This window comes from Poeciliopsis prolifica, unplaced genomic scaffold, assembly GCF_027474105.1.
Source record: "Poeciliopsis prolifica strain line A6 unplaced genomic scaffold, Auburn_PproV2 SCAFFOLD043, whole genome shotgun sequence".
In the NCBI taxonomy this organism is placed as follows: Eukaryota; Metazoa; Chordata; class Actinopteri; order Cyprinodontiformes; family Poeciliidae; genus Poeciliopsis; species Poeciliopsis prolifica.
The window spans coordinates 686581-701464 of NW_026562418.1; the positions used below are offsets into that span (position 1 = coordinate 686581).

General features: G+C 45.9%; 2 protein-coding genes across 4 annotated transcripts in view; both read left to right on the plus strand.

The window, feature by feature from the left end:
• Nucleotides 1–794: 794 nt before the first annotated feature.
• Nucleotides 795–6884, plus strand: LOC129376255 (protein L-Myc-1b-like). The gene is made up of 3 exons (XM_055055808.1): nucleotides 795–1029; nucleotides 1768–2396; nucleotides 4587–6884. The coding sequence occupies exons 2-3, from the start codon at nucleotides 1838–1840 to the stop codon at nucleotides 5516–5518; spliced, it is 1491 nt and encodes a 496-aa protein (XP_054911783.1). The 5' UTR covers nucleotides 795–1029; nucleotides 1768–1837; the 3' UTR covers nucleotides 5519–6884.
• A 1615-nt stretch (nucleotides 6885–8499) lies between these two features.
• The window catches only part of trit1 (tRNA isopentenyltransferase 1), a 35245-nt gene continuing 28860 nt past the window's right edge, over nucleotides 8500–14884 (plus strand). For 2 of the 3 annotated variants that reach the window (XM_055055894.1, XM_055055896.1), the window contains exon 1: nucleotides 8500–9088. In XM_055055894.1, coding sequence (XP_054911869.1) covers nucleotides 8867–9088 — 222 coding nt within the window. In that variant the 5' untranslated portion in view covers nucleotides 8500–8866. The remainder of the gene's footprint in view (nucleotides 9089–14884) is intronic. The other variant, XM_055055893.1, reaches the window with a different exon arrangement.

Consider the following 14884-nt stretch of genomic DNA (forward strand, 5'->3'; position numbering starts at 1 on the left):
ACCGACATCTGTGAAGAAGAGATCGCCCACTGAGTCTAGTGAAGTTTCTGATCACTTTGAATTGATCTTTTTCATCACTGAGGATACGTTTTGGCCCACTCATTGCAGAATTGTTCAAATTCAGCCACACTGAAATCTTATCGAGCATGTATGCCCTCAGGGCCCCACGGTATTTAAACTGGTTTTAAGACCAGATGTAATTAGGTCACTCCACTCGGTGAACAATGACACGTTTAATCTAAAAGCCTCATCGTTTTCCAAATGACTCTTCATGGCAACAGTCATGCAGACTCCTTCATGTTCATGACAGGTGTTATGTCATGTTTATGACAGTTTAACGTCAGACTTATGCACACAAATGAAGCGTTGCCTTTTTTCTCTTTAAGGATGAAATCAACATTAGGAAACTGCTTTTGTCTTGACTTAAGCTACCTTTATGTGCCATATTTCTTGACCAAAAGAGGATGATACCAGATCTATTTTACCTGATGAAACCCTGTGCGTATAAACTTGCTCAAAACCCTTTTCAGCGTTTATGTAGATTGAATCTATGGGTGTTTATAGTTTACTGAAGCAGCAGGGTGACCTCCCTCACTGAAACTGTGACCTCAACAACAACAAAAAGATTGCAAAAGCTCGTTGCTTATGAAAGGAGCATCATGTAAGCCTGTGTTTTGGGTGAGCTGCGCCTTTAAACAGCAGGCGTGGCTCCGCTTACTACGGCCCCGCCTCCCGCGTATAACAGCCAACTCTCCGCCTTCGCTCTGGACCATATTGGGACAGCGGTCCTGCGAGGTGACTGACCGCAGCCGGGCCACTTGAGCGGTGGGAGCGCGAACCGAGCGGACCGTCCGACGCCTCGCCGAGGCGGTTCCGAATCCTCCAGGAAGCAGCGGGGAGAGCTGGAGTCCGACGGACCGGAGCGAAGGAGGGGAAGGACGGCTGTCGTCGCTGCGGGCTTTCGGACTCTTTGCTTTTTACGCGCCGGACCTATGAAGACGCGGACAGCTCAAACTCTCACAACCGCAGGTAAACAAACTCTTTCACTCAGCCGGTTCAGGTCCGCACGTGCGCTTCTCGCGCAACCGACACCAGCGCACGGGACGGTCTCTGTGGCGGCGATTTAAAGTTTGAGGCTCGCGCAGCTTCCTCCGCGCCGCCTGATTAAGTGATGGGTGCTCTTCTCAGGCGCAGCTGTGCATTCTTGGGGCTTGATAAGCGATATCGCCGAGGAGGAGCCAGATAAACTGGTTTACATACGAGCGCCCGCTCTCTCCAGGTTTCCTCCAGCGGGCAGCGGAGACTCCCACCTTTACTCCAGCCGCTTAATCTATTCCAATCTAACCTAATCATTCTGTGCTGAACCGACTGACCCCCCTCTCTCTCTCTCCCTCTCTCTCTCTCCTTGTTGCCGCTCTGTGACAACTGGTGGAGCTCTTGTTATGTAATGGAGGCTCTGTTGCGAAACTTGTAGTTGTAGGTCTGATAACTTTCAATCACATTTTCACCCCAGTGATGCCCCAGAAGGAGGTTGAACAAAAGCAATCCTAAATTTAGTCAGTATTTATTTTTTAAACTCAAACTGATTTTGTTTTTAATGGGGATATGAATATAAAACTATTTATTCATTCTGGGGTGGTGAAAAATGAAGACTAAAATAATTTTTTTCAAAAACGGGTATTTATTTATTTATTTTTTTTTTCAATATTATTTTTCTATAATTGTAAAAGCAAACGTGTCTCTGATTCAGCCTGTGTTTCTCCACAGACGGAAGCACCACGGAGTGATCCACGCCCCCCTGCAGCCCCCCTCGCCTCACCGCGCCTGTCTGCCTCTCATGCCGGGCATCAGCTCCGCCGCGCCTCGTTATGACAACTGGGAGATGGACCACTACCAGCACTACTTTTACGACGACCGGGATCCGGACGAGGACTTCTTCATGTCCACGGCGCCCAGCGAGGACATATGGAAGAAATTCGAGCTGCCCGAGGAAGGGTCGGGCAAGGTCGGGCTGCTCTGTCCCTCTCTCGGGGACAAGCTGGAGTGGGTTTCTCAGTTCTTGGGGCAGGAGGACGAGCACAACCAGCAGCACGCGCAGGAGCTGCCCTACAAGCTCGCGGGCAGCGGCGACTCCTCCATCATCATCCAGGACTGCATGTGGAGCTGCTTCTCTGCCGGACAGCAGCTGGAGAGAGTGTTAGGGGAGCGTCCTCGGCTCGGCGCCGGAGGCAGCGTTTTGTCGCCGTGGAAAACCCAGAGTGCCCTCGCCGACACGTGGCTCGCTGGTGGCCTGGCTGCGGACTGCGTGGACCCGGCTGCCGTGCTCACCTTCCCGCTTCCCGGAGGCTGCAAGAGACCGATTTCGTCCGGCTCAGAGTCGCACACGGACTCCTCAGGTCAGTGGCCGGTTCACTGTGGAACCGATAAAAGTAGGCGTTTCATGTTTCCCCAGAGTGTTTTTAGAGATTTGGCTTAAGACGTGAGAGTTTGTGTGTCAGCAGTAGTTGCTCCTCCTGACTGCATTGCACCTTGGTGCATGCAACACATGCTTGCAGCCAAGAGTGACACACCCATTGAAACATCTGCTGCCTGGCGGGAGTCCAGCAGACCAGCTGCTCCCTCTTCCCGCTGCTCCTCCACTCTGACTTATGGCAGTAATGTCTTCCCAACTTCTGTTTGGCTGCGTTTCCCCCTGACTTGTTACAGCAAGAGCCTTTTAATTTAACTTTATGCTACTAAAAAGGGGGAAAGAGAAAACCATTTGTTTGACGTTCTAGGAGTAAGATAACTTTGACAATACGACAGTGTTTAAATTTAAAACAAAACCTGTGACATGAACTCCTCAAACGATGTAATGCATTGATGATTGTTACCGTCACAGAAGCGCTCTTTGTTTTGATAAAAAATGGAATTTTAAAAGAATTATTCATTTGTAGATGCATCGATGGGGCTTCTGACCGGTACCGATTTCTGGCCTCTTTTAAGGTCTGATTCCAAAAATTATGATAAAAGCTGAACTCTGTATTATAGGTTTTTGATAAAGCTTGTACTTTTTAATGCAAAATTAGATACAACATAGTCTTTTTTTTTATTCATCAATGCATAGGTCTCAGACTTTTTATCAAATTTAAAGAAACTTTAACCCAAAAAACATGTCGATGTGCAAGTCGTCAATTCATTTATTTATTTATTTTTTTACATTTGTGATGTCATGTCACTATAATGTTATGACATTATGTCACTATAATGTCATGACATTACAAAGGTTCTTAGAGTTGGTGAAGTTAGTAAAGGGATAAAACAGATTTTAATTTTGAGTATTCGACTTGCTGATGGAAAATCGGCCGATTCTGACCTCCATCCAATTGATCTGTGCATCTTATAACACTTTGTCTAGTGGTAGTTTTCAGGTATTTACTGTGTAGATTAGTTAAAATCTGTTTAGAGACTTGTTAAGAATTTTACCTCAATGCGGGTGATGAATGGCTTTTATTGATCAGAAACGTTTCCAAACATCTTATAGAAGTGTGGAAGTAATTTAACCAGCTGACTCCATGCAACTTGAGACACCCTCCAGCAATTACTAGTCATTTTGAAATCAAAACATTTAAAACCCTCTAGATGCTAAAGCACAACCCGACTTCATTCAAACCTTGGTTGGAGCCCATATGACTGAGTTTGGTATGCAGGCTGCCATGTGATGTGCTGGGGTCTGGACTGCGCGTAATGGTGTGTGTGGAATGTCACAAAGGGAGCCTGTTGCTGCATTCCTGTGCTCTGCCAGGCTGCAGCTACAATTGTCTGCGTGTGTGATCCGAGCCAGCCGGGGCCTTGAATAGAGCAGGATTAGGCTTTCAGGAGGTCGGCTCGCCCCGCGGAATTCCCCTGGAGGAAGCTGGAGGTGTGTCCCGCCACATTCTGCAGAATCTTATCTGCTTCGCGAAGGTGGATGGGCAAACGTAGGGAGGGGTCCGTTACAGGGTTACTCTGAGGGGGGAAACAAAAAAAACAGAACTTTTTTTTTTTTCTTTTTTGGATTCTCACGAGAATAAGTTTTAGACTTGAGAATTAACTGTTTTTTTTTCCACTCGAGGAAACATTGTGGGAAACTTTTTCTCAAGCCATGCCTAGTTGAACATTGGCCAGCTTGTTTTAACAAGCTTAAAACTCTCCCCCCCCCCCATGTCTCTCTTTCCTGCCTCGTCCTCACTCTCAACACATGAATGAAGCGAGGGAATTCCTACTGAGGGGGCTGATTTAGAGGAGTGCTGGCTCAGAGTGTGTGTGTCTGTTCTCTGGAAGTGTGTGTGTCATGATGCTTGTCAGAGTTTCCAGGGGTTTTGCTTCGCTTTTATAGTAAACATTAACTGAATTACGGTGTCTGGAGAGAATGTGGTGGATTTTCTGCCTTCATTTGGTGTTGCTCTTTTTTGTCTGATCACATTCATGTTTCCCTTTTTGGGGCGGCGGTGGCGGGCGGTGGTAGGACACTCAGTTCGATTCCCGCTACATCTGCCAATTTCATTGTATTCTTGCTTGATAAACCTCTATGCAAATACTTAACATTTATTACATTCACTTTTCAGATAACGAAGACGGAAACGATGAGGATGAAGAGGAGATTGACGTGGTGACGGTGGACCACCAGCAGCAGCAGCAGCAGCAGCACCACCACCAGCAGCAGCAGCAGCACCACCAGCAGCAGCAGCACCACCACCACCACCAGCAGCAGCAGCAGCAGCACCACCACCACCAGCAGCAGCAGCACCACCACCAGCAGCAGCAGCACCACCACCACCACCAGCAGCAGCAGCAGCGTAAACCCCGTCGACTCGTCGCCAGCCGCAAACCGGTGACCATAACGGTGCGAGCAGACCTCCACGACCCCAGCACCAAGCGTTTCCACATCTCCATCCATCAGCAGCAACACAACTACGCCGCGCCCTCCCCGGACACTCTCCCCGCGGCTCCCGAGCCCGCCCGGAAGAAGGTCCGACAGAAAGTCTCCTCTGCTGCGACCCAGCCTCCCCAGAATTCTCTCCACAACCATCCCCGGCTCGTCTACGCGCCTCTGAACCCCGACAGCAGAAAGTCTCACCTCGCCGTGGCGAGATCAGAGTCCCCCAACCTCAGCGCGGCCTCTCCTACCTCATTCTCGTCGCCTTCGTCTCCATCCAGCTCCTCCTCATCATCCCACAGGAGCTCGCGGTCCAAGCCCGCTTCCCGCCAGTCGAGCCCCCTGTCCTCTGACTGCGAGGACACGGACAAGCGCAGGGCGCACAACTTCCTGGAGCGCAAACGGCGCAATGACCTCCGCTCCCGCTTCCTCTTGCTACGGGACGAGATCCCGGAGTTGGCGGACTGTGCCAAGACCCCCAAGGTGGCCATCTTGACCCGAGCTACGGAGTACCTGCAGCAGCTCCAGGCCACCGAGAGACAGAAGTCTCAGGAGAGGAAGCAGCTGAAGGCCAGGCAGCTGCAGCTGCTGCAGCGGTTGGCGCAGTTCAAACGCTCCTGAAGGCCCGAATCGACCGTCGGTCGCCTCCACATGGACACTTGAACTGATGGAGAACGACATTAAGTGGGGAAAACACTGTTCACTAATCGTGCTGGATTAGAGGAGGTGGATTTGTTTTTTATTTTTTGCTGTTTTTTTCTTAATTTTTTTCCATTTTTAATTTTTTGTGGTTTGCACATCAGCTCCTGAGTGACAGAGCTACCTGGACAGCCGTTTTCTGGCTGGTTTCCTTTTTAGTATCCTGACGTCTCAAGGGATTTCTGTTGGATCTTGCAAGGTGGAATTTGTAAAAACACTCTTCACTAATCATGCTGGATTAGAGGAGTTTTTTTTTTTGCTGTCTTTTTAAAAAACTTTTAAATTTTTTTTTTTTTGTTGTGTGGTTTGCACATTAGCTTCTGAATGTCAGAGCTACCTGGACGGCCGATTCCCGGCTGGTTTCCGTTTTAGTATCCTGGGGTCTCAAGGGATTTCTGTTGGATCTTGCAAGGGGGAATTTACTCAATATTTCTTAAATGTAACCCCCAACAAGAACTATTAAAACTTGTCTTACAATAAAGTTGGCATTGTCAATTGCTTTGGTCAAAGCCCCTGTTCTTTAGTACCTGGTCAAGAATGTCAAAATTCATAATTTTGCCAATACATCTTAGTTTTTCAGGCTTCCCTAATAACTAACCTGCCGCCTTTCCCCCCACCCCATATTCTCCCCTCTTCTCATTTTCCTTAGCAGCAGTTGGTCAGTCCTCGTTCGAAACTGGCTTGAAATGGTGAAGTCTGAGCGACTTGCCCTGCACCCAACACTCCCTCCTCCATTCATTTCCCTAATACCATTTACTGCTGCATGTTACAACAAAATCAGTTGCAGTTACAGCCTTTTTTTTCCTAGCAATTTCAGAATGTCTGAAATGTTCAATACAGGTCATCTAAATAATACTAAAAAAACATTAAAATATTTACTGAGATTTATTGTTGTGCCATGAAGTTCAGCCGAAAGGTGAATGTCAGCCTAGGTTAAAATATTGGCTTAAATCTGTTTTGGTTTTTTTTTTAAATACCATCTTCTAATTGAAGTCAAGAGTTCCAGCTGTATTTATTTCATCTTGCTGTCTGATTTATCTTTTTTTTTTTTTATCTATTTGGTGGAATGCCTTTAGGAGCCTTTCTATGTATGTAAGCTATCCAGTTGGATGTTCTGTTTATAGATCCTTGACTGTACAGTGAAACCAAAACCTGAGCTAAGTTTACTCATCCCAGTTTCTGTAGGGCTTGCTGGCTTTTTCAAAGATGACTCAAAGCTTCTATTTTTGTTAATAAAATTCTAAAGGAGGAAGAAAACCCGTCGAAATAAAACACCACTTTGTCACTATGTTTTGTTTTTTCTTTTCATTGCTGAGCTTAATAGTTGGATGATGTTTCCTTGTATAAGTCAAACAAGGTAAGTTTTCTATTCTATTTTCCTACAAGTTTGTGTTTTGGCAAGCACTGATTAATATTACTCGCCAATTGACCTCACGCCCTTTTGGTCATCTGACGAAATGCACTTCGTCCAATCGCCTGCAAGCCAAACGTACTCTGACTGAGTTCCATTTGACGAACCTTCAAACAAGACAAAATGGCTTCAGGTCGAACAAACTCTGTCTAAGGGACTGCAAAGGAAAATGTCTGAGAAGCAGCGCTCCACTTTAGCAAATGTTGCATTAATTTGGGTGATCTTGTGTTTGGAGGAATCAAAATCTATACTTAATGATCTTTTTCTAGAAAAACACTGAAAAACATGAACTAATTTTCGCCATGCAGGCGAAAATGTTCTCCACAAGGTAGGTGCGGAGAAAGCTGTGACTTTAGGGTTTCCGATCATGTTTTCCCTCGGTTCTACATTGACAGATAAAAGGAAAAAAGAAACTTCCCCCAGTGGAATAACTCAGGATTGGGCGTAAGGCCTGAGAGTGACTGGGTCCTCAGAAAGGCTCCAGCATGAAGATGTTGTTCTTTCAGGCATTTAGTGGGACCTTTACTGGCCGGCGTCCTGAGACCCAATCTGACATCCAGCATTTTCCCAAGACCTGGGGACACCACACTGCTGACTACACAGAGACTGTTGCTGTTTTCCATGTAATGCCCGGCTTTACTGTCATTCTGGAGATTGTTTGGTTTGGCCTGGTCGCAGTCATAGAAACTCGGGGCATTGCTTAGTTGCAATAAAGACTCTACTTTGATTTGGAAAAAAAAAAAATCTACATTTTTTGTTTTGTCCCAGTATCTCATGAGCCTGCATGATAAATAAAAATAAAGCAATGTTTTCACATGGAGTTCCATGACCAGGCTGATTGTCTGGTTTCCATGTTGGATTTTTAAGGTTGCGTTCTGAGCTGGAATAGGGGGATATTTCCCTCATTGGGGGTGTAATGGTTGAGAATGCGAAAGCAACATTCTTTGTAGTTTAAATTAGCAGAAAAAAAAGCAAAAGAATGAAAACAAGAAAGCAAGAGAAAAGTTAAGAATTGCACAGTTACAAACCAATCAGGGAGCACAGTCCTTTGTGTGTTGTCACTGTCTTTGCATGTGATGAAATCAGGCATTTGATAAAAAATCAATATAAATCAATACCGAAAGAAAAAAAACAAGTGTTTGAATTCGTGTGTCTGACATACATCCAGTGACGGGCTACTATTTCCACTTTTGTTTTGCAGCAGTCTCCAGGGCAACCTCCAAGCATCTTTTGTCATGGCGACAAGCGTCAGACCTCGTCACTGCAGCAGCAGCAGCATCGATAGTTTCCATAGAAACCACGGCAAATGCGCCCCGTAAAGCGTCGTAAACAAACACGTGACCACAACTCTTTTTTTTTTTTGAATAGATCTTTATTGAGAAACAGAAGACAAAACAATACAAATACAATAATGACTTCCAACAGGGGTCATATACATAAGACAGTACATCCCCGTAATATTACATGAACATTTTTTTTTTAAACAAGGTAATCACAAACAAATAAGGCAATTACATTAGTGCAATTCTGTATAAGGCATATCTAGTAGAGGCATATTTAAAGTGGAAATATAAAGAAACATTGACAATAAGAGATTAGTATTTCAATTAGTATAGTGTAACAGTAACTAACAAAGGCAGCAAGGAACACGTGACCACAACTCGCCCGCCTCGAGGCGGTTGAAGGTCCTGTTACCGCAAACTAGAAAAAAAAAACGTACAAATGTCACAAATCAAACCGTTTAACCGACTGAAACGTCAAACATGACGACACCGAATAATCAAATGTGAAACAGCCGCGAATGACTGCCGAGTCACCGGCGTCGCCATAGCAACGGCGGCCCAGCTGCCTCAACCACCATGCGGCTTCTGCGCACGCGCGAGGACTGTCAGCTGGAGCAGCGGGGAGGAGGGGGCGGCAACATGGCGGCCTCCACTCGGAGCGTGCAGCTCGCCTTCCGCAGAGCGACGGTCCCGTCGTTAGTCGTGATCCTGGGAGCTACCGGTACCGGGAAGTCCAAGCTGGCAATCGAGATCGGAAAGCGGCTCGGTGGGGAAATAATCAGCGCCGACTCCATGCAGGTGAGAGGACTCGCTTTGTGCTGACGGTGACCCGCAGCCGCGGCCGTCAGCCGCGTTCCGGCAGCCGGAGCTCATCCCGACGACGTTTCGTCAGGAGATAAACGGACCGCGGTTAAAACTGCCACGGGTCAGATTGTCTTCTGTCTGCGGCGGCGATCAGATCAAGGACCGAAACGACAAACCCCGTTGAAAACATGTCCTCTGTGACGCAGGATCGAGCAGCAGCTGGAAACGTGCGACCCTAGTTTAAATAGACGAGCAGTGGCGTCACATACAGCGTCTCGCAAAAGTATTCATACCACTTACACAGAAGTCAGAGCGTGCATATTGCACAAAACAACACAGATCTCGCTGTACATGTAAACAGAAAGCCCTAAAATGAACACCTCCATCACTTTACATGACAGGACTGAGATGTGATAATGTGAGGTCAGTTTTTTGTTGTTTATGTTCCTCCTCTCCCCCATTTCTGACAGTCTGCGCTATGACCTCACATGTCCTCCACTTCCCCCTAGAAGTGTTGATCCTTATGCTGATCATTAAAAACACTTTCACCAAGAAGATCATATTGCAAGTCAAAAATATAAAGACTCTCACTAGGCAGAAAGTAATTTTTGAAAATGACAGGTCAGAGTTCAAATTACCAACGTTTCCATTTACAGGTAACAACACATTGATATCAGAACTGAGCGGATATTAATAACATTTATTTCCACGTTGTTGTTGTTTGGGTTTTGGAACGGTGTTGGGAATGCTCATCGATTTTTACATTTTTTTTTCAGTTTCGAAAGGGAAGGAAAAACATGTTATCAGTAAATATCAATTATTGGGCATAACAGCGATATTAACTTTGGATATTGTTATTGGGACAATTTTTTATTTTTTTTATTATTATTGCTGCGTCTTGCTACTGATCTTGGACTTTTTTAGCGAAAATGGTTAAACGCATAACAACACGCACCAGTTTGAATCGCGTAAGGTTGGACTGACTTGTGTTGAATGTTAGCAGAATAGAAATTAGAATCGACGGTTACATTTTGAATCGAATTGAATCATTCACAATTTGACATCTTCTGTCGGAAAATCTTGAGCTTCGGTGATTCACGAGTCTCTGGGTGAGAAACGGTCTTCAGTCTTCAAATGATTTGGAAATCCAGAATCATTACCGTCTCTGGAAAAATGAGCAGAAAGAAAGCTATCGTGAAGGAAGACTGATGGAAACGTGGTGATGGCAGCATCATGCTGTGGGGAGAAAGAAGCGGGTCAGAGTTCGCAGGTAAAAGATTTGAGGTCAAGGTTCACCTTCCAACAACCCGACATTGTTCTGGTGGAAGTCCAGAGCTGCAGTGTCAGCATCCAATCAAATCAGTAAATGCTTCGACGTCAACTCCACTATAAACTCAAGACACGTGGAGCGTGAAAATGTAAATAATTTGTGTGGCCCAGTCAAAGGCCAGAGATCAGTTGATTTGGAAAAGTAATTTATGCCTATCTGAAATCACTGTGCATGTTGAAATGTTGCATGTTAGCCCTGACAATAAGCAGGCAAATGGATACACTGTGTGAACTTATTTTGTCTTTTTGTGATTCTCATGGACTCTGTCTTTTTCCAGGTGGTTCCTTAAATTTCCAAACCCAAACCAACTTTTTAGGGAAAAACATGTTTAATTAGGTAGCAGTGAAACAGGAATGTGTGGGAAAATAAATGAAGCCAAAAGTATGTCATCACTTCTGATGGGCATAAACTCTTATTCGCTCCTCTGAGCTGTTTTTTTTTGGGGGGGGGGTTCTCATACTCTGTTGCTGCAGCGACCCGAGGTGCATGCACACGAAAGAAAAGGTTGGAGCAAAGGCCTGAGATTGGGTCCCATCTGAAGCCACTCTGGTTCTTCACACCTGTGACTGTCCAGAGGTTGTTTCTCCCGAGTGCAGCGTTCAACTAATCACATCTTCCATCCCTGCTCCTCTTACCTCAGCAACAACACACCTCCCCTCGCCTCAACTCTGCATGCATTGTCCTTGAAAGCCCGTGTCCCTGTGGGGCGTACCTCCTCCTGCAGTCACCTGGTGATGGGCAAACTGGGTTACACTAATAACATCTCAGCCGAGAATATCTCTCCACGTTCGGTGGAGAAACAGTGGCCTAGTTACGGCGAGGCGGCCACAGTCTTCACAATCCGCGGCCTTGTCGCGCTCCTCCTCTTGTTGGTGTGAGTGTCGGTGTCAGAAAGCGGGAGAGACGCGCCGACACGGAGAGGCGGCCTATGTGAGAATGGCGCTGTGTGTAGGTTCGAGCCGGACCGTGTTGTCTTTGGGATAGGAAACAGTCTGGTCTTGTTTGGGAGAAAGCAACATTATGCTGAGCTGGTGCACATTCAGCGCCGCGCTGCGCCGGCCCAGCAACTGGTAGTGAATGGATACACTGTGGCCACTGGGAAGTGCCTATTGTCCCATGGAGAATTGGTTCCCACACTCCCTAACACTCCTATTGTATTACCGTCACCCCCCTCACACCCCATGTCCCCAACCCACAGTTCATTGGACATGCAGGAGGGATATTATTCACTCATTAAATGAACATGCTATCTCTGGCGCACACACTAGTGTCCTGTTTATACTGTTCTTGAACGAGGCACTGCCAAGTAGCGTGAGTCTGAGGTTCCCAAACTGGGATCCAATGATCAGTAGGGGTCCTTTGACTAAGACTTTGGATTAGGAATAACTGATTTCAACTTATTGTCTAGGTAAAGGAAAAACACACTGTGCATTGCTGAAAATATGTCCCTGCTATTTTCTTTTATGTCAAATTGCAGTGGCAACATGTGGTTGGCGGTTCTAACACAACATCACTCCCGAGTTATTGATTTCCTACAGGACTTTCATGATGAGGCAACAATCATTTACCGTCCTCCAACCAAGCGACCAGCGAAAGTTGTGTAAAAATTTGAGCTTGAAGACGTGGATGCGTGAGCCACTGACACAACACAAAACTTCTGTCAGTGTCATCGTTGTCATGTTATCACAGTTACTGAGGTAATGTAACACTTTTAAACCTTCTTGTGTCGCGTCACGAGACACCGCGTGTACATCCACGCGTACAAGCTCCAAATTTCACTGGAAAAATGACAAGCAATCATCGCCTCATTGTGGAAATTATGTAGGAAATGAGTGAAGAGGGAGTGAAGTTGCGTCCCGTGTGTCCAGTCCTGTTTGCTGGAATACCCTTCTAATTTATCCCTTTCAGAACTTAAATGCTTCCAGTGAAATATATGACGAATAGAGACCTTCAAGGAGCAAAATTGGTGGCTTTTTCTTGTCATCATTTGCAGAAAGGCGGGGTATACCATGGATGTCTCGGTAGTTCATCCCAGGGTTCATCTCAGTTCATCCAGGGACACACTTTATGATTCACACATCATCTCACTTCTAAGTTAATTTCTAGAGCCCAGTTAATTTGATATTCCTATTTTTGGACTATGAAAGAAAACCAAAGGAAGGTAGCGCATTTGCTGTGTGGAAAAGTCTCCATCCAATATAAAGAAGTGTGTTTGTGTGCACTATTTAATTGCTGAAATCAGGTTCATGAGAGCTCGTGTCCTGAGCCGAGACACTGATGTGTCACAGCATCGCTTGCAGACAGCACTTCACAAGGTGTTGTTTGCAACGAGAAGCGGTTGACATGAAGGGTGACGGCGAAGAAGGAAGGCTGAGCGACTCATGTGAGCAGCGCAGAGTGAAATATTTCATCCGTGCAGTTTGAAGCGCTCGTAATCATTTTACGAGCTGCAGGTTCTGCCGCAGTGAAATCCGTCAGCTGCTCCCTCGTTTCCCATAAGTCAGTGATGATGTTTTTAGTCGTTATGGCGCATCATCACATCATCCAGTCTCACATCGTTCCGTGCATGTGCGACTTAAGACCAACAAGGAGCAGTTTTACTCCCCTATGCATTCCAGGAGATCTTTAAGAGATTTAAACTGCTTGTAATATCCAGCACAGAAACGTGCATGCTCCAAATTTAGTCTTAGTGTATTTTTCTTTGGATGTCAAACAAATTGTACGGATGTACTTCTCGAAGCCGTCTTTCCAGTCGGCCTGAGGAAAGGTGAGCAAAATTTAGAAAGTTTGCTCTTGCTCGTACAGCAATTTTCCGCTTCTTCGTTTGTCATTGGCGTGCTGCACCGTCCAAATTCTTGCTTCCATTTCCTTCCTGTTTACAAATGGTCCACCAGTTTCCTCGAGGACGGAGGAATTCATGGTGGATTCTCTGTTGGAGAAGTTTCAGGTCCTCCTTCAGCAAAGTATTCCCAGGGCATTAGATTTCCAACTCCATGCGTCACAGTTGGTAGGAGGTTCTTTTCCTGGATGGCTCTATTTGGTCCTCTGTTCTGCTGTCCGAATAATTCAATGTCAAACTAAATCTGCCACAAGTGGTATCCATCAAGTCTGTCCTTCATGTTTTTGTCAGAGAGGGAAGCGCTAAGGACGTCATATTGATTCCACTAGGTTCTTCGAATGGTGATTAAAATTTAATGGAAAACAGTTTCTTCCCTGGCAGTCTGAAATTACTAATACAGAGGTACTTTAATACTTTTCCCTCTCTACAACAATGTTTAGGAGTGAGAGAAGCCTGTATAAGTTTGGCGTTTCTCAGCATGAAGCCATAGAAACCCTCTGCAAGTAAGCAATTATTAAAAAGGCTGTATTTGTTTAAAAAAAAAAAGAAAGAACAACACACAAAAAAAAAAAAAAAAAAAAACAGTGTGGGTTAGAGTGGTGGAAACAACGTTTTCAAATTGTATCCAGTCCGGATAAGGTGGGACTCGGCGTTCTGAGCTGGAACCCAATAAACTAGAGGGACAGACCGAATGTCTCCAGAGATGAAAGCGATTTTTTTAGAAGATCTCCGCTGCAGCAGTGAGGGAATTTTTATTCCTCCTCTAGCTTTGTTTCCCTTTAATGTGTTACAACCGCGACCAGTGGAGCTTTTACCACCTCCTTGCGGCTGCGCTGGTTTATGTTATTTGCTTGAAACCAGTTAACGCACAAGTAGAATTTGCATTTCCTTCTTTGTTTTTTTCTTCTTTTCTTTTTCTCCTTCTGAACATTGCTTCAGATTTGCTTTGCAAGTGAATGGAAACCCGGCTATTGTCTCCGGCAGATAGATTGTTGCACTGCAGGGAGTGAAAAGGAAGCTGGGGCTTTTTTGCAAATGGTGGGAGGGATGGCTGTTGGCTGGTGGGGGTTGAGGGGAGGAGATGAGGGATGTTGGGGTCATAATGAAGGGCCATTAGATGTCCTTGGAGGCGGAGGGCGATTTTTGCAGGTCATGCACATGCATGCATCGTTACTTTGGTTTGCGTTCTGCTTGGAGGTGTTGGTGGCCGTTGACCTTTCGCTTTATGCCCGTCTGAATGAAGGTGCCACCCGTTTGCTCTTCAGGATGACATGAGCGGTGAGAGGGAGACGCGGACTGGTCAGACTTATTCGTTTTCTGCCGAGCAGCAGGGCAGCTGTCAAGTCTCGTCTTGGCACTTACAGTCCCATAAAAGTCCAGTAAACGAGGCTCCTACACGGCGGACGCCGCGACATAGGGTCAGCTTTCCGTCATAGTTTCGGAGCATGAGGTGATTTCGCCGTTCTGCCAAAACCATTGGCTTATCCTTGTGTGAAAGCCATTGCATGACTGCAGCTATGTGTCACACATCCCTCTGATTTGCCCCACAGGCGTCCCTTCCTCCTCTGCTCCTTCTCCTTGTGCGTGTTCATTTCTCTCTCTCCCCACGTCGCCGTATCTC